Source organism: Gigantopelta aegis, chromosome 14 (genome assembly GCF_016097555.1).
Source record: "Gigantopelta aegis isolate Gae_Host chromosome 14, Gae_host_genome, whole genome shotgun sequence".
Classification (NCBI taxonomy): domain Eukaryota; kingdom Metazoa; phylum Mollusca; class Gastropoda; order Neomphalida; family Peltospiridae; genus Gigantopelta; species Gigantopelta aegis.
Genome location: NC_054712.1, coordinates 4,538,348 through 4,560,961, shown reverse-complemented (window position 1 = coordinate 4,560,961; position 22,614 = coordinate 4,538,348). Strand labels below are relative to the sequence as shown.

The 22,614-nt window shown below is 38.0% G+C and overlaps 2 protein-coding genes and 1 long non-coding RNA gene across 3 annotated transcripts; 2 read left to right on the top strand and 1 right to left on the bottom strand.

Moving 5' to 3' along the window:
- The first annotated feature begins 2,824 nt into the window (after nucleotides 1-2,824).
- Nucleotides 2,825-7,892, top strand: LOC121389518. The gene is made up of 2 exons (XM_041521172.1): nucleotides 2,825-3,449; nucleotides 7,172-7,892. The coding sequence occupies exons 1-2, from the start codon at nucleotides 2,939-2,941 to the stop codon at nucleotides 7,189-7,191; spliced, it is 531 nt and encodes a 176-aa protein (XP_041377106.1). The 5' UTR covers nucleotides 2,825-2,938; the 3' UTR covers nucleotides 7,192-7,892.
- Nucleotides 3,984-7,154, top strand: LOC121389519. Its single transcript, XR_005960078.1, has 4 exons — nucleotides 3,984-5,111; nucleotides 5,613-5,737; nucleotides 6,220-6,374; nucleotides 7,016-7,154. It is a non-coding gene; the product is annotated as an uncharacterized LOC121389519 (long non-coding RNA).
- A 2,930-nt stretch (nucleotides 7,893-10,822) lies between the features above and the next one.
- On the bottom strand, nucleotides 10,823-22,602 carry LOC121387947 (solute carrier family 52, riboflavin transporter, member 3-B-like). The gene is made up of 3 exons (XM_041519133.1): nucleotides 22,579-22,602; nucleotides 18,038-19,579; nucleotides 10,823-12,886 (listed from the first exon to the last, which is right to left on the bottom strand). The coding sequence occupies exons 2-3, from the start codon at nucleotides 19,316-19,318 to the stop codon at nucleotides 12,683-12,685; spliced, it is 1,485 nt and encodes a 494-aa protein (XP_041375067.1). The 5' UTR covers nucleotides 19,319-19,579; nucleotides 22,579-22,602; the 3' UTR covers nucleotides 10,823-12,682.
- Nucleotides 22,603-22,614: the final 12 nt, after the last annotated feature.

Here is a 22,614-nt window from a genome sequence, read left to right as displayed (position 1 = left end):
GCAGGGAGATTCTGAACTTTTGATATCTTATATGATATCTCTGTACCCAAAAAAGACAAAAACATCACATATAAACCAAAAAAAGACTACTTTTAAAGTTTAAAGATGATTTTCTCATTAAGACTTTTTCCACATTTATCGCTCTCTTTGAAAACTATTTAAGGTATTGCTATGAAATTTTCAGTAGTTATTTGTTAAATATTACTTACAAAACTCAACTAGTAAGTTTAAGAAAATAATAATATTTTTACAATGTATTATGTAACTGATCATCATCCGATATTTAGGCTCATTCATGAACATTTTCTCCTAATTTGTTTTCTGGCAGTTTGGACTGTGATTCTAGTTCAGTGTAGTAAGGACACCTAAATGAAGCCACATACAAGTTTTCAGCAATATTGAACTATCCATTATGGAGATACCCGGTATGTCATAATGTTGGCTGATTGCACTGAATGGGCAGCCATCTTATTTTTCTAATTAGCATAAAATATGCAAATATTTTTACAGAAAGTAATTAAAATTCTGAACTCCAACCCCAGTACTTTGTTGTCTCAAAGTCTGAAAGTTCTATGTTAATCCATTTAGTAGATTCTGACAAGTGAATGGAGCCTTGTCCCCCCCCCCCCCCCCCCCCCCCCCCCCCCCAATGTATTTTTATGCCTGTATGCATAGTGTTGCCTTAAACCTGCAGTCTCAAGTATTTAGAACAGATCATCAAAATTAACTTTCGTATCCAGTGTGCATGTTAGATCAAACGTTCGAACCATGACTATAGGAATGCAAAAAGAAAGTTCAGAAAATGACAGCAAATCAGATCCAGACTTTGGGCCAGATCAAATGTTCGAATCGTGACTATAGGAATGGGGGAAAAAAGTTCGGAAAACATCAGAAGTCATCCGTTTTGAAACCGACAACATATTCTTAAATTTCCAGGACAAAGTGCAAAAAACACCATTTTTCAGGTCTTTCAAGCACTGAAAAAACAGCTTCATAAAATTTGAGGATTTTTAAGGAATTTAAGGATGCATACAAACCCTGGAAAAAGGATGGAGAAGTTGGAGCAGCTCTTTCAGTGATTTGGCTACACACATGCTCCACCAAAAGGGAAGAACTGCTGAACAAACATACACCAACTGAAGCAGACAGGAGTCTGTTACCAACAATCACGGAAAGCAACAGTGGTTCTGTCAGAAATATCAAACAGGGTCATACAAGTTCAGCAAAACAGAACACTATATGCTGTTGTGGGACTGGAAAGGAGGTGGGTGCGACACTTTGGTGCCACTTGCTGGCTATCTGAGAGACAGACATGGGAGCACACAGAAACCAGCAAAGACTGTTCTCACTTCCAAGAACAAACAGGCTTCACTGGCAAATGATGGCAAAGTTTTGTCGTGTCACACTGATAAAGATCTATGACAGTACTAACAATGTACATGCATTATCATGTTGCACTAGTGGAATTGACAGTGTACCCACATTCTCGTCTCGTCACACTGGCAAAGTTGCCAGCTGTACCCACATTCTCGTCTTGTCACACTTGCAAAGTAGCCATTGCATGCAATTCATCATTTTGTCCTAATAGTGAAAACCACTTCACATAAGTTTTTGTCATACATCACTGGTAACGGTACCTGGACACAAAGGGCCGAATTTACAAAGCCTGTTTTTCACTGCCAGGTGTTTAAGCATTGCAAGTTACACGTGTAAGACATAAACAGGCTTTGTAATTTCGGCCTAAACAGTTGGGTCATATGCTACAGATCAAACTGCTCAATATAGTTTTATTGGAACCTCTTAAAACATGCTTTCGGCCTACCACCACGGCAGGTACGACACATGACAGTACCTTAGAGGCTATTAACAATCATAACACTGTTTAGTTCGGGTGTGTTTCATTTTGAAGGCTGCCATTTATCCGTGGAACATACAGTATCTTCGACAACAGTTGTTATAATTATTATAGTCTGGTTTCCCAACGGTATGATTTGACAAACAAGCCAGTCCGATAACAGGACACATAAAGGTGCCTTGGACTACCCAGTTGAAGTGAACAGTTAGTTAGGGACTGAGCTAGCATTGGGAGCTGCACTGGGACCATTTAGCATGAACCCCCTACATGCTACGGTAACAGTGTCGCTGTTAAATAGTCAACAAGAATCATGGGGCAAAACGGCAAGTTATTTTAGATCTCAGTTATGCAGTCAATGAAGAAGAAGAAGAAGTTTGTTTTGCTTAATGACACCACCAGAGCACACTGATTTATTAATCATCGGCTATTGGATGTCAAACATTTGGTCATTTTGACACAGTCATAGAGATGAAACCCGCTACATTTTTCCATTAGTAGCAAGGGATCTTTTATATGCACCATCCCACAGACAGGATAGCACATACCACGGCCTTTGATATACCAATCGTGGTGCACCAGCTAGAGCGAGAAATAGCCCAATAGGCCCATCGACAGGGATCGATCCTAGCTCGACTGCACATCAAGCGAGCATTTTCCCACTGGGCTATGTCCCGCCCTTGAGGTCAATGAAAGAAAGAAATGTTTTATTTAACGATGCACTCAACACATTTTATTTACGGTTATATGGCGTCAGACATATGGTTAAGGACCACACAGATTTTTAGAGGAAACCCGCTGTCGCCACTACATGGGCTACTCTTTCCGATTAGCAGCAAGGGATCTTTTATTTGCACTTCCCACAGGCAGGATAGAACAAACCATGGCCTTTGTTGAACCAGTTATGGATCACTGGTCAGTGCAAGTGGTTTACACCTACCCATTCATTGAGCCTGGCTGAGCACTCAGGGTTTGGAGTCGGTATCTGGATTAAAAATCCCATGCCTCGACTGGGATCTGAACCCAGTACCTACCAGCCTGTAGACAGATGGCCTAACCACGGTGCCATCGAGGCCGGTCCAGGAGATGGTGTCAGCTTGTGTGCAGTCAGCTATTGCAGTGCTGGAGCGCCAGTATAGTAGATATTTCAGCATTGAAATTACAGAAAAACTGAGGGAGGAAACAGCTTCAACCCGTCTCCATAATATCGATTCTGATGAGATCATGGAGATGTTTAGTGCGGCAAAAGCAAAAGCTCCGAATGCCATTCTCTGCTTCTTATCTTCACAGCTGCGTGCTTGCAAAAACAAGACTGTGGTCTACTTGGATGGTATAAGTGAAGAGAGAAGGGAGATTGTGCTGAAAAAAGCTGTGAAGCTTGGGCGCATGCAAAGAGACCAAAAGAGGAGAACACAGAATGTACTCAAGGCAGAATTGATAAGTAGGCAGAAGAAGAAGCAGCAGAGCAGGGATGATTCAGAAAGAAGAAGGATGGAGCGGTTACTCAAGGACAAAGGTCTCGAGGTAGTACAAACCGCCTATCCAGATCTTGACTATTCTCAGTCAGAAAGAGTCCATGAGATGCTGGATGGAAAAGGTTGCAGAGAAGTAAATTGACCAATGAGCGTCGTGTTGCCCACGAAGATAGTGCTTTTAAAATACACCCCCTATTTGAATAAAATAATTTATGAGTTTGAAAATAGGTAAGAAATTGGATCTTTGACAGGAATTGCACCTACATTTATGGTGCACAGTTGTGTTGAATGAGATCTCACTTTCCATGAGTGATTTGTACATACCGAGTATGAATACATGGTCGGGGTGGAGAGACTTCCTAGCAGCCGTGAAATGGCAAAATGCCGGGTGCCTCCAAAAATAAGAGATTATTTCCAGATTTAGGTTGACATCACCCAGTTCAGACATACTTGCTGCACAAAACAAGGACTGGCCATCATCACTACATGTGTGATTCACCTGGGAAAATTCTCTTTTTCTATTTTTTTAAATTTATGTTAATATAGTGGACAGTGTGTTATGATTTACTTCTCTGCTACCTGAAGACACTCTTGACACATACCACTGGAATTCACACCACACTGGTTACCAAGGTAATAATAACAATGTATTTGTATATTTCATAATTTTAATGGAGCCAGAAATTGGCTGCTTTAATTTTTATAAGTTGTTACATAATCACTGATGTAATATGACCACCACAACAACAACAACAAATGTTAAGGTTGAGGTCAACTCAAACTGGGTATTGACTATGAAAAATCGTATATTGGCCAAGACTGAAAAGATGCCAAATATGGGATGTGTAATTTGGACAGGCTGCCAAAAATGGGACAAAAGAAAGGATTATAACAAATATGGAGTTATTCATGCAAAAATACCTGGTCGTCCAAAACACCAAACTTTTAAAGTACACCGACTCCAGTATATGCTCCACCACAATCACTTTGACATACCTCGTAGCATGGATGTATCGCATTTATGTCACCACTCCCTCTGTGTTAACATTGAACACTTGAGCCTCGAACCACATTATGTTAACAACAACCGTCAACACTGTCTAAACATTGTCCCGAAACACTGCATCGGCCATCCAGGTTATAGAGACTGTTTTTTTTCTTCTTGGGGACAGGTACGTATGATCTGTTAGACATGGTGGTACAACTTCGGAGTCAAGTACATTCTTCTTGTAGGTTGTTCTTGCAGTACTGTTGTGTTTGTCGTCATATTGCTGGTATCGAACCTTGCGGAGATAATTTCTTCGGGATCTGTACCGAGTAGTTTTTTTCCTAGTAGCATGATACCGGTCTTCACGTTCCCGAGCTTTCAGTTCTGCGAGGGCGTGTATTCTTCCAGTCAGTGGGGCTCCCACTAGTTGACATCTTATAACAGTAGACTTTAGAATTCCTTTGTTGAGCATGTGGGCTGCACTGTGTATTCTTGCTTCAAAGTTGCGATAGAATGTCACTTGTTTCGGATTTGTTCTAGTATAAGCCCGGTTGACACTTTCTACTTTTTGAGTGTTTGTATTGAGTTTTGTTTTAAGAAGTGCAGTTTTGCCGAGTCGAAGTTCTAGGCATTTTCTTAACAATTCTTTATCGCCTTCTTTCATTTTCAGAACTGAATCTGCAGGTAAATAGGCAGGTTTCCATGCCTTGATCCGCCTGCCCGAACACACAAATGAATGCCTTTGACACAGTGTTGAACAGTTGCCACTCACACAGGCCACGATGGAATCGATGGTGTACGTAATTTTTCTAACTATTTTAGTGATATCTCCTGCAAGTTGACGGTGGGCGATGTCAAGTTCGAGGTGACAACGTTGCTTGATGTCGATGGCAAAACGTCGCTGTACTTTCTGTCGGTCTGATTTATTTTTTCCCCGGAAACATGGTTAAGCTAAATGAAACTTTTTCAATCGCCTTTTGCTGACTTTTAGAAAAATGTCTAGTGTCACGTAAATTTTCAATGGAACCTGTCTGCGCCCGGGTAGCACCGTCAGTAGCATGTGAATCGCCATCAGTCGTGAAATAACCAATATTGAGTTTGTCTTCGTCCACTTGAAATTCTTTCACGCATTTTTCTGCATATAAGCCCTCATTGCCGATGGAATCTGTTGTCTTCAAATTGGCTGTACATTTTCCACCGTGATCTGGACATGTAATTTTCTCTCCCTTAGATCTGAGGATTTTGGCTTTTTTGCAAAGTTTGTTTGCAGTGTATATCCCAATAATTTCCTTTTTAGGTGTTTCGTTCTCAGCAATGGTGTAGACCGCTCGAGTTGCAGGCTGGAGGGGTGTGCTCGAGTTCCCACCGAAAAGTCTGTTGTTGTAACGGCAGTCTCCCTCAACACTTATCTTGTGATCACTGGTAAAACCTTTTAGTTTGTTTAGTCGAACCAAATTAGACCGTCTTTCTTTCATATCCTGTCTGTTTATGTACACTGTTTTGGATCCAACATAATTGGCTGAATTCTGCATTCCACGCTTGCTTCCAACAGGGATACCAGCTGCGGATAAGGAATCGCGAAATCCTGTAATTCCAACTGATGTATTCATAAGGCCAACATGTATCCCAATATTAGGCTGAGCAGCTTTCTGACCTCGTGCAGTGGGTAAAGTAACTTCTTCGTACAATTTGTGCTTCTTCGATCTAAAATGACATAGCTCACATTTTAAACCTAGGCGCCAACACATACCCCATTGTTGATAGGACTGTTCGTCATACTTCAGATCACCATCACATGTTGGGAAGTTATTTCTATGTTCTCGATAAGATTCATTGAATAGATTGAGCACTCTACAACAATGAAGAAGTTTATAGCCATCTAAGTCTTGATTGTTTTGTTTCAGGAAATCTTCCAAGGCATCGGGAACAGCTGGGTGAGGCCGAAGTAACCGCATATTGCCAGTCGTCCCCTGTGAATCGGTGACCACATATGAAGATGCACCTCGACTCGTTGACGGCTTAGCCACTGCATCAGTCTTCCCTGGACAGCCTGGTACAGGTAGGTGATTTGGTGGCATTTGGGAGCAGTGTACTTTCTTTTTGGTGATGGAATTTGTGACCAATTACATATACATTTTTTCTGTTAGGGGGTCTACCCAAAACTTTTTTTTTTTTGGCAGGGGGTTTCCCCATAATAATTTGTCAATGTCAGTATATAAATTTAATTTTCTGTAGTCTGCCCCAGTGTGACAAAAACATGTTCTCACTTTTCAAAATTATCTGACTGACAAATAATCCTGCCTCTGGGAAAACATTTGCCAGGTCCGCAGAATACCCCCCACTGAATACTTTGTCCTGGTATGTAGTAACAACACACTGAAACAACATGCTGTTGTGTCATGGTGGACGTATGGCTGCTAGTGGTTACCCAATATGCCAAAGATACTCCAAATAGAGCAACAGTTTTGTGATAATCACTGAAGTAATTAGAAAATGTTTCCCACATTCCACAATTTTCAACTTTAAAATCAAATGTAAAAATTGAGGGACAGGTGAGGTGGCCTGAAAATACCCCCTGTATACAGTATGATATTACCAGGTTTAGCAATCAGTCAGACTTGGCCTAAAATAGAAAACTTTATTTAAACAAAAACAATTCCAGTGTATCACACTAATAATTTTTTTCCCCATTTTTTACAGGCCAAATCAGACCAACACAGTGACACTCCTCAAAGAGTTATCCCCCCTTGACCAGCCGTCAACATATAACCAAGTGACTTTCGTGAAGTGCCAAATGTTAGTATTCATGTTGGAGCAATAAAATTTATAAACCGAAAAATATTTTTTGTTCTTAAGGTTGCAGAGAAGTAAATTGACCAATGAGCGTCGTGTTGCCCACGAAGATAGTGCTTTTAAAATACACCCCCTATTTGAATAAAATAATTTATGAGTTTGAAAATAGGTAAGAAATTGGATCTTTGACAGGAATTGCACCTACATTTATGGTGCACAGTTGTGTTGAATGAGATCTCACTTTCCATGAGTGATTTGTACATACCGAGTATGAATACATGGTCGGGGTGGAGAGACTTCCTAGCAGCCGTGAAATGGCAAAATGCCGGGTGCCTCCAAAAATAAGAGATTATTTCCAGATTTAGGTTGACATCACCCAGTTCAGACATACTTGCTGCACAAAACAAGGACTGGCCATCATCACTACATGTGTGATTCACCTGAAAAAATTCTCTTTTTCTCTTTTTTTTAATTTATGTTAATATAGTGGACAGTGTGTTATGATTTACTTCTCTGCTACCAAAAGCAGCAGGGAAAATGATCTGTCACATGTGGTCCCTTGAGCTGGAAGTGGTTCCATACAGTGGAATGATCCGAAAGCAGTACAAGAACAAGGATTACAAGGTTTCTTATTGGACTAGAGGAGGAAGGAATGGACAATGCAACTGACACACAGATTTCAATGTATTCCCTTGCCATTGATCTGTTGCATGGGGATCTGTTTTTTTGACTCCTGCTGAACTCAAGAGAATATACATTGTGCTTTGACCTTGGATTTTGATATTAATTGATTAATCAGAGTAAGTAACTGCTAAATAAGTGGTAAAAGGGTGATATCTTGAGGCCTTTGTATGTTTCTTGGACTGTCCACCAATGCCTAGTGTCCTAAAAATTAATTTTTAAGGGATTTTAAGAATGAAAATTGACTTTTTCTTTGTCGCGAATGTTAATTAGTTAATTAATTATCCAATAATTAATTAACTAAATATGAGATGAATGTCCCAGATGCTCCAATGGCCTCACCACATCATTGCTTCTTTGCATGTCAAGTTTCAGGTCATTATCTCAAGAAATTAGGAAGATATGATCAATTGTTTCTCGATTTCCCTCATTAGCGATCACAATTTTTGTATTTCTCCAATGGTAATTCCATTAGAAACAAGTCGTTTTTGGAAACAATAAAATTGTCATATCTTCCTTGTTTCTCAACCTTTTTTCACAATCTTGGTACCATTTTGTTTCTGTTTTGATGCTCTATCCATTGAAATCAACTTGTGATACTTAGATTTTTTTGGCCACATACCTACTAATGAAAATGTAGCGGGTTTTGTTTCTAAGGCTATATTTCAAAATTACTAAATGTTTGACATCCAATTACTGATGATTAATAAATCAATGTGCTCTAGTGGTGTCATTATACAAAAGAAAGTTTAACCATAAAATTACATATTAAATACATTTTCCTGGTACCAGTATTTAATATATGTAATTTTAGTCGCCAAAAAAGATCAGTTAGTCGGAAACATCTGACAGTGGCTGCAAACTCAGGACCCTCCTTTCAAACTGACATCCACTACTATCGGTAGCACTGAGCATTTTGATGAATCTACCAAATGTTGGGAATCATATATCGAGTACTTAGCAAAGAATTTAGAAACAACCGATATACCTAACGACAAGAAAGTTCTCTGCTCATTGAGCTTGATAAACCTAATAACATATGAACTTTTGAAAAATCTACTTACTCCTTTGAAAACTACAAGATCATTGTTGGCAAACATAGAATAATATAAAAAAAACCTAACCCAATCTTTGATTGCTGAGTACTTCAGATTTTATGCACATTGACAATTTCAACAACAAAGGTTCAAATATGTAAATTGGCAAAAAATTACAAATTCCATATTTACAAGATGCAGTATGGTGTGTGGGTTAAAGAATTTTAACAAATAAATGATTAGTCTACATGATCTTTCAAAGTATCCATGCATAACATATTCTGTAACACCACTCCACAACTCCAAAGTTCATTAACAATAAAAAATATTTCAATGTAAATACATACATTTGCTCTAAAATAGTCCTACGTTTAAAAAACACCCACAAAAAAAACACCCAAAACACACATACGCGCACATCACAGAAATTTTCTATAATTAAATACACAATCTGTTCTTAAAAAAGAAAAATACTGATGTTATATTATGTACAATCTGATTATATTATCATTTTAAAAGGCACTTGTATATGAAATGTACTCTCATAATTCATATATATTATAAATAAAACAATGACTCTCTCAACAATAAAACTGTGCTATATTATCATATAGATAAAATTCTCTCTAAGAAAATATACTCTGTATAAATGATATGTTTGACTATTGCTATGCTACATATATGTACAGTTTGATAAATGGTACATGTTAATCATACTAATTCTGGTATGCATTAATAGAATCCATCACTGTTGTAAGGTATAGATTCTATAAGGCTTTTCATTTTACAGGTGTATTTTACCTATATTACAATAACATTGCATGCTACTACAAGAAAACAAACCAGTTGATTAATTCAAACTATACACACATGTATGTAAAATATACCCTGTACTTGACATTGAGTCTGACTTATGCAACCCTGTAGAAATGATATCTGAAATGGGGGTTGGGGGTGCACAGGCTAAAGTGCAGGAGTGGAGTGAGGTGTGTAAGCATATACATGATTAACTCCGTTATATATTATTAAAATTAAAATTAATAAAGAATTGAACTTTAAATTTTTTAAAAATCTTAAGCACAGAGCTAAGACCAGGGAAGATGACATCACTTACCCAAAATGATGTCATTTTAGAAACCAATATGCAACTGGTGGTGTATATGCAGGGCTAGAAATGAAAAAAAAAATCTACATGCACCAGGTGCATGCTAAAAAAAAAGTTACATGCACCATTAAGATTCTGCATGCACCAAAAATAAGGCAACTTCGGTGTGTTTTTTATACGAAGCTATTCGGAATTATTCGGCAATACTTATATTTATTTATTAACAGTACCGGAACGTTATACAACTGCGTTTATTACTGATTCTTGATCAAATTTGAAAATTTCACCCAACATAAACGCCTTACAGAAATCTATAATAGGCCTATTACAAAAACGTACGAATATTTGTGTTTTGTATTAAGCAAGTTATCAACTTTTTTTAACTCGATAAGATCTGTTGGTATAATATAAATTAGCCTATGGAATTCGACGAGAAGTTGCGATTGAAATAATTACTGGCCGACTTCGAGTCAACTACGCGAGTAACGCACCTGCACGTTCGCAATCATCTGATCAAGTGCCCATATCTGAGGTCGAAAATGTTCAAGGCAGTTATGGTACTTTGTATTGATCACAGATCTGGCGGAGTTCAATTTGTCAGTGACGACAACAACTGTGTTATGCGCGTGGATACCTCAAAGTCGGTCTCGACCACCTTCCCTAATACCGTTCACGATATAACTGAGATATTGCCAGGCAATTTTCGCAAATATATTTAACAGAAATGACCGAAAGGACGCCATTGTTGTAAGTAGGATTATGGGATACAAAATGGATGCGCCCATAAGATAAAAGTTGTCGTTTTCATGTGGCGAACAGATTACGAAATGCATACGCAAAATTCAACAACTTGAGTCTGAATCTGGTAGACAACAGAATACTAGTATACGCAATACACAGTACTTGAAAAATATTAGCATGCACCGCGTGCACCCAGTTTTAAAAGTTACATGCACACGCAAAAATCAGCATGCACCGGTGCATGTACTAACATTGCATTTCGAGCCCTGATATGAAATGTATACAACATATCCAGACTTTGACCAGGCGAGTAATAAAATAGATTATACTGCAATCACAATATACAATATACATATGATGACTAGATAAATTTCTATATTTTCAGTTACAGACCAAAAATATAGGTCACGTGACATAAGCCCAACTCGACTCGAGTGTTTCAGACTAGATTTTCAATAAAAATACTCTTTAAATCATTTATTTCAGTACAGTATATATAAATAATGTTAGTGTCATGATAAAGAAACAAAACTTGTATATTTACCTATGAATTAGCGTTTACAAATACTTTTTTAATGTGACAGAATGACATGTATCTTGTTTGACGTCATACTGTAAAAGCTTTGCTAGGTGGATGGTACTCGATTTGCTTACAAAAACAGGAATAAATAATTAATAAATAAATTCTGACTATTCCTGTTGGATTGCAGGATAAATAAAACCCATTACTGCCTTAAAATATTGGCTTTCTGCTTCTTAGTGTTTCACTGGTTCTGACTATATTCTTTTGATGCTTATTTTAAAATACCACAATTTATATATTAATTCATTTCATAAACAAGTGTTACTTATAGTGTTTTGCTTTAAATAGAAAGGCAGCGTGGATGGGATAGGAAGGATGAAATAGTCTGTGGTTTGTTATAGAATAATCAAATGAACACTCAAACAGAAGGAAGGAAATGTGAGCACTTTACCACTGGGCTACGTCCCGTCCCGAACACTCAAACAGATACCGACAGTTGGTTTTGTGTACATATTATATTATGGTGGTCCCATGTGTGTAAAAGCACCACTCCTTGCTGTAAGAACAATGAAGGAGAGTGATTTATTTGCTCCTCTAACTTATAGATTATGTTGGGCAGGGGGTGGGGTGGGGATTTAACATAATACCATATAAATTCACATGCCAAGGGGAGCTAAAAATTACTTTCCTTTAACTAGTCTCAGTGAAGTAATGGAGAGTTAGAGTGATAGCTCATCATAATCGTCTATAAAAGCAAGCATTCTGAAAGTACTGCTAAAGCAATACATATGTCCCCTACCTGGCCCAACAAATCTACGTTCAATGGCCATAACTGTCAAATGGTTAAAATCCATTGTTGACAGAGTTATGGCCCTTGAATACATTTCCATTAAAGTCAAACTTGATCAGGGCCCATGCTCACGAAACTTTTATAGTCCAGACTCAATCTCTAATGACGTCACACGCATACAATTTGTATGGCGTTGTCATGACATTAGTGTCTCAGACTCTATTAGAGTTTTATAAGCACCAGGGGCCTATGTCACAAAACATCAAGTTTATGTCTGCAACTAGCAGTTATACCGGTCATTCATTTACATGTGTTTGACATCTATTTTACGCAGAAAATTACATCCTTACGTAAGATGGTGCATTTTGAGGACAAAGGGGAAGTGAAATATGTGTAATTCAAACTATATTTGTTGTACTATAGTAGTAATAAAAATTGTGGTTGAGTTGAAGATTTATATTTATGTGCAAAACTAGGCTTACGATGTTTTGTAAAATTGGGCTCTGGCCTGGCTATAACTCTGTCAAATATTGTTAAATCTCCACGAAAGTCACTGTTGATCTGTAACTGTACATGCTAAACCTATACACAAAATTATATGTGGGACAAACAGATGGAATGTCAAAGACGAAACCTATAATCTCTTCCCCTCCTCTCCAGCTGGACCAGTTGGAGACTAATAAAGGACGTCACTTGATTACACATGATTGCAAGGTGATCCCTGTACAAACAACTTGAATATGTTGACTGATAAAAACATTGTGATGGCTCCAAGCGCCGATCCGATCTGTGTGACGATCCCACACCACAGTAGAGCTCTTTTACCTCGGAGTCGGAGAAGTCCTGCAATGGCCACCTTGGGGTAACTGAGCAGGAGAACTACAAGAACCCACGCTATCACCTGCAACAAGTCAAAAACAACATGTACCATACCGTGGCACACTGAACACACTTTCATCATGTACACACCAAATATGTTTGTACATTTTATATTTAGTAATAAAAAATATATAGTGTCATAAACAATTATTGAAATTTGAGGTTTGGTATCAATATCAGTATTTTGGGGGCGATTTACCTCAGTATAGATATGGTATTCGGTACTGACACAATACCAATACCGATATTGAGTGTTATTTTCGGTATACTCGGCTTTAATGCATGCCTGAGTTAAAGCTCACCTGCTAATTAAAGTCCATGCACAAGGCTCTCGTCTGATTTATATCCAACCCATTTTGCATTTGTCAGATATATTGTTAGTGTTTTACTATATGGCGAAAAATATTTTTTAATTTTGAAATTTCGGTATTTTGAAATTTACTTGAAACAGTAAATCGGTATTGACAAAATACTAATACCAAACAGTATATACGGTATACCCCCCAGCTCCAGGGTATGCACCAGACCTGTCAACCCTCCTGGATTCGGCAGGAGTCTCCTGGTATTTGATCAAATCTCCTGACAACCTGTGCAGGAGACAATTTCTCCTGTTAAATGACATCTTTTGTAGGCATAAAAAAAAATATCAATCCCCTTTTGCCAAAATAACATACGGGAAGTGCCAGACTCTGGCCCAGAGTTGACAGCAATACACACAATGTTAAAATCACATGTCACAGCAACAAGACAAAGAAAAGACCAATTAGCTATATAAACATATTTGTGTCAGTTAATTTTGTATGTTTGTGCAGTAAAATGTTGGTAACAAATGTACACTTCAAAAGATTTTTTTTTTTACAATTAATAAATGTTGTGTTTGATATAAAGTTATCCATGGAAATGGGTATAATTCCGGTATATTTCACACAATGTCCGTAATGAGGCTTTACAATGTTTATTGCATCATTATAATGATTTTAAATAAGTACCACACCACTGTTCCTCATTATAGTAAAAACTGAATATTAATTTATAAGATTTATATAAATTTGTCTTGGGTACTTCAATTTGGGTACACTAGCCACAAATGATGATGTAACGTAACCTATAAGTGTAATGCCGTAAATGTACTAATTAATTTTTTTAATTTCTTGTTAATGTTCTTAACATTTTTGGATAAAAGAGATTTTTTTTTTTAAATATTTATTAAATCATAATAATATTTAAACTTTAAAAAGAAATATATACACACATATTTTTAGTTTTTAAATTAATTAATTAAAAAAAGAAATTTTTTTACAAGCCAAGATCTAAGGTTAACAAGTATATATGACATTATGTAGTGTTCATATAACTTATTGTAATAATGTTTACAACAACCTTGCGATTTTGGGTTAAATTGTGTGAAGTTAAAAAAATATCCTGTTTTTTGACAAAATCTCCTGCTTTTTCAACACACACCTCCTGCTTTCTCTTGACTAAAGGTTGACAGGTCTGGTATGCACTTGGGATTTTTTTTGACTGACCAATCGGGCCACTCACAGCAACATTTTGACTTACCTGTAAAACTTTTGAATGGCCCGCTACCGAATTTCATTGAAAAAATGAACTTACTTAAATTGCACTTTAAAAACATGATATCATATCATACAAACAATAATAACAACATAAAAGAAGGAAACAGAACTTGTTTTAGTTTTATTGCAAACTGTTGTAATTAAATTATAATTATTATGTTGTCACGGGACCAACACAATAAAACATCTGGAATGTTTTACCAACGCTCGGTCTTGGAATGAATAAGGTGATTTTATGGCTGTATGACGAGGAACTAAACAAATTCTAAGCTGGCAGCAATGTATGTTAACACTGTTCACGGTGACGATTGGGTGTTTGGTATAGTAGAGTCAATATATTCGGTAAGAAACAAAAACATTTCAACTCAATCATGTAACTTCAGGCTGGTAAACAAAGTCTTTCTGCGAAACATAGTGTAGCGGAATGTGACGAGTTGTTCCAATTGTTAACTAAATGGAAAGTAAAGATGGACATGGCCGAGATGTTCCCATTGAACCTACAAAAACATTTATGTGGTCGAGGTTTTCCGAATACATAATCAAAACTGGCCGAGGCATTCCGAATGGTTTTAGACTGTTCAATAGACTGGGGAAGTGGTCGCTATTATGTCCTATATGGGTTTGGTTGCACAGATACTAATAGGAAACCAGTTGAACACAATAAATCAAAAATAACTTTCGGATCTTTTACAAACATTAGTTATTTCCATTTTGATACATAATACAATATGCAGAAATTTTCGGTCGCCAGGCAGGCGACATGTGATAAGGTTTTGACTTGCCCGACGCTATTTTGACTCGCCATGGGCGATTGGGCGACCATAAAGTGCACACCCTGCAGCTCTAATAAACACTGCATAATCATTTGGATTTTATTAGATATATTTTTATGTCATAGTATCAGTTGCTATTTAGGGCCTATAGTGATAATTAAAATGTTTGATCTTAAAAAATTAGAATATACAATTTGATCACCACATTGCTAATCAATGTGAAAATGTGAATTTATCAAATTATGTAGGGTTTTTTAAAGGCAATGAGATAAAAGTTAAAAGTTTCCTTTGTTTAACGACACCACTAGAGCACATTGATATATTAATCATCAGCTATTAGATGCTAAACATTTGGTAATTTTGACTTGGAGTCTTAAAGGAAACTTGCTACATTTTTCCATTTGCAGCAAAAAAAGGAGAAAGAAATGTTTTATTTAACGACACACTCAACACATTGTATTTACGGTTATATGGCGTCAGAATATGGTTACGGTCCACACAGATATTGAGAGAGGAAACCCGCTGTCGCCACTTCATGGGCTACTCTTTTCGATTCAGCAAGGGATCTTTTATATGCACCATCCCACAGACAGGGTAGTACATACCACAGCCTTTGATATATACTACTCAAAAGAATTTAAGGGTCAAAAATTTATAACCAAATAAGTTTCAGAGTGTATTAGATTGATGATGTAAACTACACCAAATTTTTTTTTTATTGTTCCATATTTACAAAAAACCACAAATAAACGTCACTGTATACAAGAAAGTCACATGACATGCTGTCAAAGTTGAAGGTTGTCAAACATGGATTTTACACATTAGAACATTCGATTAATAGTGTGTGAATCCACCCCTGGCGCGAATACACTCGACACATCGTTGCCTCATGCTGTTGATCAGACGTCTGAAGAACTCTCGGGGAATGGCCTGCCACTCTGCCATAAGAAGTTGACCCAGATCATGAAGGTTGACCGGAGGGGCATGGTTATCCCGAACTCTCCTGCCTAATTCGTCCCAGGCGTGCTCTATTGGGGCCAAGTAGGGCGAATATGCTGGCCAATCCATCCTGGCGATACCTTTTTGTCTGAGAAAGTCCGTTACCACCCTGGCGCGGTGGGGTCTGGCATTGTCATCCTGCAGAACTGCCCCGCCGCCAATCTGCTGAAGGCCTGGGAGAACCAACGGCCGGATAATCTCATTCAGATAGCGGATTCCATTCAGACTGCCATCCACCACATAGAGGGGGGTCCTGTGGTGGATAGAGATGCCGCCCCACACCATGACGCTGCCACCACCGAACCGGTGACGTTGTCTAACGTTAACGTCAGCGAAGTGCTCCCCAGGACGTCTGTAGACACGAACCCGACCGTCGTTGAACTGGAGACTAAACCTGGACTCATCAGTGAACATCACTCGACCCCACTGAACACGTTGCCACTGCAGATGAAGTGTGCACCAGTGACGTCTGGCCGTTCTGTGACGTGGTAGGAGTGGTGGTCGAACAGCCTGGCGACGGCAGCGTAGATTATTGGATCTCAGACGATTGCGTATGGTTTGATCAGACACTAGAGTTCCAGTCGCAGTCCGCAGATTGTCATGTAATCAGCGTGCAGTGGTTGTGCGTTGACGTAGAGCCATATTGGTGATGTAGCGGTCCTCTCTATTTGTAGTGCTTCGGGGTCTTCCCGAACGTGGACGATTTCGAACAGAATTCGTTGCTTGGTACCGTTGCCACAGTCGGCCAACGACACTCTGACTGACACCAAGTCTCAGAGCAACATTTCTTTGCGTATTGCCATCCTGAAGCCAAGCAATAGCCCTTCCTCGATCTTCGATAGTCAGTTGACGTCGTACCATTGTCGAATTTGGAGTGTGCACCGTACACGAACACAAGCTCCAATTATACGGAAATTCAGCATTGGGAACATGGAATACACGCGCAAAGCGTGCAAATGAAGCGCTTTGTGAAAAAACAAGTTATGGGCACTTAGCAGACCTTTCGCTTTCGCCCTAATTTACGTGCAAATGTAAGCATGTTTTCGCCATTAGAACTAGTCGACAGTGTCAATGACAGTGGATTTTAATTCATTTATGGGTTGCTTAGACCCACTTTCGTCAAAATGGAACAATACCATGCGTGACATTATGGTCTAGCTAATATAATTGACATTCAGAAAATAATGTCGAAAATATCGTCTGACCCTTAAATTCTTTTGAGTAGTATATTAGTCGTGGTGCACTGGCTGGAACGAAAAATAGGCCAATGGGCCCACCGATGGCAATCGATCCCAAACCGACTGTGCATCGAGCAAGCGCTTTACCACTGGGCTACGTCTCACCCCCATTTGCAACAAAGGATCATTTATATGATATACCCGTCGTGATACACTAGTTGGATCAGGAAAAACCACAATCAGAGAAAAGGTCCATTGACACATTTCAATAGTCTGTGAAGTTACTATGGTAGGACCAATGGGATGACATTCAATTGTAAATAAAGTTTGTTTTGTTTAATGACACCACTAAAGCACATTGATTTATTAATCATCAATTATTGGATGTCAAACATTTGGTAATATTGACATATAGTCTTAAAGAGGAAACCTGCTACATTTTTTCATTAGTAGCAAGGTATTTTTTATATGCACAAATAGGAAAGCACATACCACTGCCTTTGACCAGTTATGGTGCACTGGTTGGAATGAAAAAAAAAACCAATCAGTTAAATGGATTCACCGAGAAATTGTAATTAATAAAAAGGAAATTTAATTATAAATCAATGTGCTCTAGTGGTGTTTTAAAACTCTGATATGTACTTACAACCATAGCACTACCCCAGTCTTCTCCAGCGAGGACTGGGTCCGGACTCGAAGTGGCCAAGAAGATACAGAATGCACCCACTACGCTCCCGACAGCTACCAGACCCGTGATGGCCACAACCGACTGTATTTGGAAGAAGAAAGTCACGAAGCAGGCCAGTGGGTTGGCAATGTTGGCGAGGTTCACTGCAAGATGGTAGGCACTGTTTCCGTACGGAAGTACGGAATACGACTGGATTGATGGGAGGACACCGTTGGTCAGCCCGTTTATCCACATGGTCAGGAGCAGCAGCCACACGTATGTTGCGACAGTCTGGTTGCACTGATTGTAATCGGTGTTCAGTTCAGACGATATCACAATCTTTAACTTGGTTCTCCTTGTAGGTGAATCTGAGCTGTCTAGAGCATTGTCAAAGCCCATCTTTAAATCTGTGCTGTCCTCGTGAAATTGCACTTGCTGTTCGAGGGAAGGCGAATCCGACTCGTAACACTTGTATTTCCCACACGCCAGTTCAGAATCTTCGGAGTTGAAAACGGCCGGTTCATACTGCTGGCCCATGCACGTCTGTTCTCTCTTACAAACTGGAATAAAGTTCAACGCCGTGAAGGCCAGTCCACTCACGACCATCATGCCAGACAGGAAGAAGAAAAACACTTCAATTGTGAACGTTGGTTTCTGGTACATGGGATACACCACGTATTCGGTTACGTTAATCACGCTTCCATTCCTCGTTACGTTTGAGAACTGTGTTCCATTTACACAATGAACATTGGAAACCCCTTGGCCCAGAGCCACCACACTTGGCAACAGACCGCTGAAGCCTTCTCCAATATATAAGGCTGTTATGTACTTGGGGTTGAACGCAGCCATGAAGGGTAAGAAGACGACGGATGAGGTACAGTCGACAAACGCCAGGAGGAAGTTGAGAACAAACAGGGCAGTGCTGTGCTCCACTCCCCTGATGTAGGTGGTCCTGTTCCAGAAAAAAGCCAGAAGAAGAGTTGAGGCGAATCCAGTGATTATGATAATGTATATCACTGGCACCTCCTTGACGTGTTTAATTTTCGCGAATTTTGCTACAGAGAACGCCAGTGGCCCAATGTTCGCCATCTGTATGATTACAACCATGTATGAGGGTAAACTCCATTTCTCAGGAAGACGGTTCACTAGAATGGGCAATTCTGACCACAGACCATTAATGTCTATCCAGGCCGAAAGTCCCATAAGAATCACGAGAATATAAACAAACACATTCACCTGACCACAAACCATTTTAGTCATTTGGAGTTTTCAGAGACGTGTTGAAAATAATGGAATTTATCAGGCATGAAATTTGGCACAACTTGATCATGCAGTTAACTGCTAAACTTTTTCCCCACCCAAATCCTGATATCTATTATTTCCAACCAAGAAATATTATTTACTGAACTTCTGCAGATTTAATACCCATTAGTATATCAGAGCCTAAATGTATTTTTTTCTCAAGTTCTGGTTTGTTATGTATGTATAATGTATGATGTCCAGTATCAATATGTAGATAATCTGCAAAAGAGAAAAATTTTAAATTATATAACATAGTATGTATACTCTCAGTCATATATTAACAACACCATACAATCCTTACAGATTACTAAATTAATTTAATGAGCGGTTATAGAATCTGTCCGCCACTTATTGAAAAATTACAGATTCGTTATTTAGTGTACAGTAAATGGTTGACCTTAGGTGGCAGACATATTTTATAACCGTACCTAATTTAATTAATAAAAGTCACTCCACTGTTTTTCTATTCCAAATATGGGGAAATTAAAACTGTAATGGTAATTAATTTTAATGTATTACCATATTTCATGTAACTGAATGTAAAATGTAATTGCATGACCAATTATTTTTCAGTTACACTTAAATTGGCAAGGCCGACTAGAATCACACCTGGATTGTACTTTAATATTAGTTAAACAGTTTGGCCTATGGTTTAAAACATTCCCTATATTGAAGTCTCTGGTTAGCTACGAATCAGTGCCCTGTATTGTGCATTTTCTTATTCTATGCTATCAATGTATTAGTGAGATGGAGTATGGGCTCTACACAGTACTTTCATATTGGGGGGGGGGGGGGGGGGACGTAGCCCAGTGGTAAAGCTCTCGCTTGATGCACGGTCGGTTTGGGATCGATCCCCGTTGGTGGGCCCACTGGGCTATTTCTCGTGCCAGCCAGTGCACCACGACTGGTATATCAAAGGCTGTGGTATGTTCTATTCTGTCTGTGGGATGGTGCATATAAAAGATCCCTTGCTGCACTAGGAAAAATGTAGCGGGTTTCGTCTGATGACTACGAGTCAGAATTACCAAATGTTTGACATCCAATAGCCGATGATTAATTAATCAATGTGCTCCAGTAGTGTCGTTAAACAAAACAAATTCATATCTGGATAAATAGTGTGGTGTCATGTAGCTCCTGGATGAGTATATATGTCATCAATATGTTATTAACTTCAAATACTTAAAACAATGGCAGAGAAAAAAATATGTTAGCTTTTGGCTTTACAAAGCCTAACAGCAGCACCAAACAGCCAGCCAGGATTTTATATTGGGGACCACCCACAAGTGGGAGGGGCAACCAAAATGTCCACGTCATGTTAATGGGTAATAGAAAAATATAAAACATAGCGGGAAAAAAAAAAAAAGAGGTGTGATTGGGCTGGGGGCAGGGCCCTCATGCTCCCCTCTAGTTACATCAGTGCGGCTAGCATCACCATTCTGAACAAGAAAACTGTTATGATCAAAATTATAGCTCCAAAAATGGAAGAGCTGAAAGAGGATTAACAAGATTACGATTGTTTCCATGAAACACTGTTAATGCCTGAGGACAAGCCATAAGCACCAATGAATGTTTTACAGTGCCTGGCCGGTAAAATAGCTGTGGGTGCATTACCCGGTATATGTAACAAGGAATGGATGAAAGTGGGTGAACAATCATTTCAAGACATGTCAGAGCTCTGTGGTCGACAACAAAACAAATTGGCACTATCATACACAATAAATAGTATATATATCTTAAGGTAATTTTACTTAATTATCCATTTTTGATAAATGGTACAAGTTTTCTTAAGGTTTGTTTTTTATTGGGATTTTTTTTCTTTTTCATTGTACTCTGTCAGAACTTATGGCAGTCCATTTTTGGGTAATCATTGGTCTATTATGTCATGTTTTTTTTAAACAATGCACAACAAATGAATGTTGACATTCCTGTATATCACAGGCAAAATTTGTTCAGTACCATGTCATGATTCACTATACAAGTTTCAGAGATGGCTACACAATTTTAAAATGTTGCTAATAAAAATTTTGATGACAATTCAATTCAATGCAAGAGACATGATTAGAAAATTATAAATACCTAAAGTAGAAAACTAATCACACAAATAACAGGAGAGAAATCAAACTACTCTAAAGTTGTGATCATCACACAGATATGGAGGTAGTTGATCAAGATAAACGTCGAGCGCAAGCGTACCTCTTGTGCTCGATGATGTTTATCTTGATGTCAAACTAATAATAGTAATATGTAGGTTACACTCTTTTAAATCTAGTCTACCATACCAAATATAACATGAGGTGATCAGTAACAGAAATATTCAGTCTATAGCAGTGAACATAGTTTTTTGACTATCGTATGCATTACAATTTATTTATTTATGAACGGATTGTTTTTTAAATTGCACACAAAAATGGAGATGGAGGGTAGTGCTGGGCGCATATTAAGTCAATATTTTTCTTAAAGGGCCATTCCCGAGTTTGCTGCAATTTGTAAGATGTTATCGACTAACAGAGACTTTTTAGCGACTGTAATTACATATCAAATATATTTGCCTGAATACAATATTAGTGGATGTATATTAAACTTATTTCTGATCATTCTAATATTTGTACTAGGTTAAATTTCATTTTATTTCCTAAAATATATTTTTTCTATGTACAAAATTATTTGATGACAAAGTCTAGTTTGGGCACTTTACAAATAGTAAGACGACCAGAAACACATAGAATATACAGACACCGATATTTTAAACAAGAAAATATATTTGATATTAAAGTTTAATCGTAGAAATATTTTATTAGTCGGAAACATCTTACAAATAATACAATGCAGCAAACTCGGGAATGTCCCTTTCTACGCACTTGTTATTTTAGATTATGCACTTCTACTATTCTTTTTTTCGTCAAATGAAACTGAATTTATTTACAAAAACAATGTTAATGGAGGCTAGTAAGGTCTATAGACTGGCTGAGTGATGGTACTTTAACCAATGTTTACAAGATCTATTCAGTTTGCCTAAAAAGTTTCAAGATAGGCCTAAGAAGTCAATGACCCGGTACCCTTTGTAGGCTTTGAAATAGGTTACTGAAGATAAGTCAGTTTAAATAATGATTATTTACGTACAAATATAATAATACTTAGTTATTTCTGTAAGTCCACAAAGACATATTATTCGTTACTTCATTTATTTTCTCTATTATTTTAAATAAGAAAAATGATACCAAACGTGTATTAACAAAAACGAGGATGGACTTCCG

Excerpts from the sequence above, each read along its gene's own strand:
- LOC121389518 (XM_041521172.1), top strand. The coding sequence starts at position 2,939 with ATGGTGTCAGCTTGTGTGCAGTCAGCTATTGCAGTGCTGGAGCGCCAG. Across the intron at positions 3,450-7,171 it reads TGAGATGCTGGATGGAAAAG|GTTGCAGAGAAGTAAATTGA; the intron begins GTTGCAGAGAAG and ends TTTGTTCTTAAG.
- LOC121387947 (XM_041519133.1), bottom strand. The coding sequence starts at position 19,318 with ATGACTAAAATGGTTTGTGGTCAGGTGAATGTGTTTGTTTATATTCTC. Across the intron at positions 12,887-18,037 it reads ACTGGGGTAGTGCTATGGTT|GTGATAGCGTGGGTTCTTGT; the intron begins GTAAGTACATAT and ends GACTTGTTGCAG.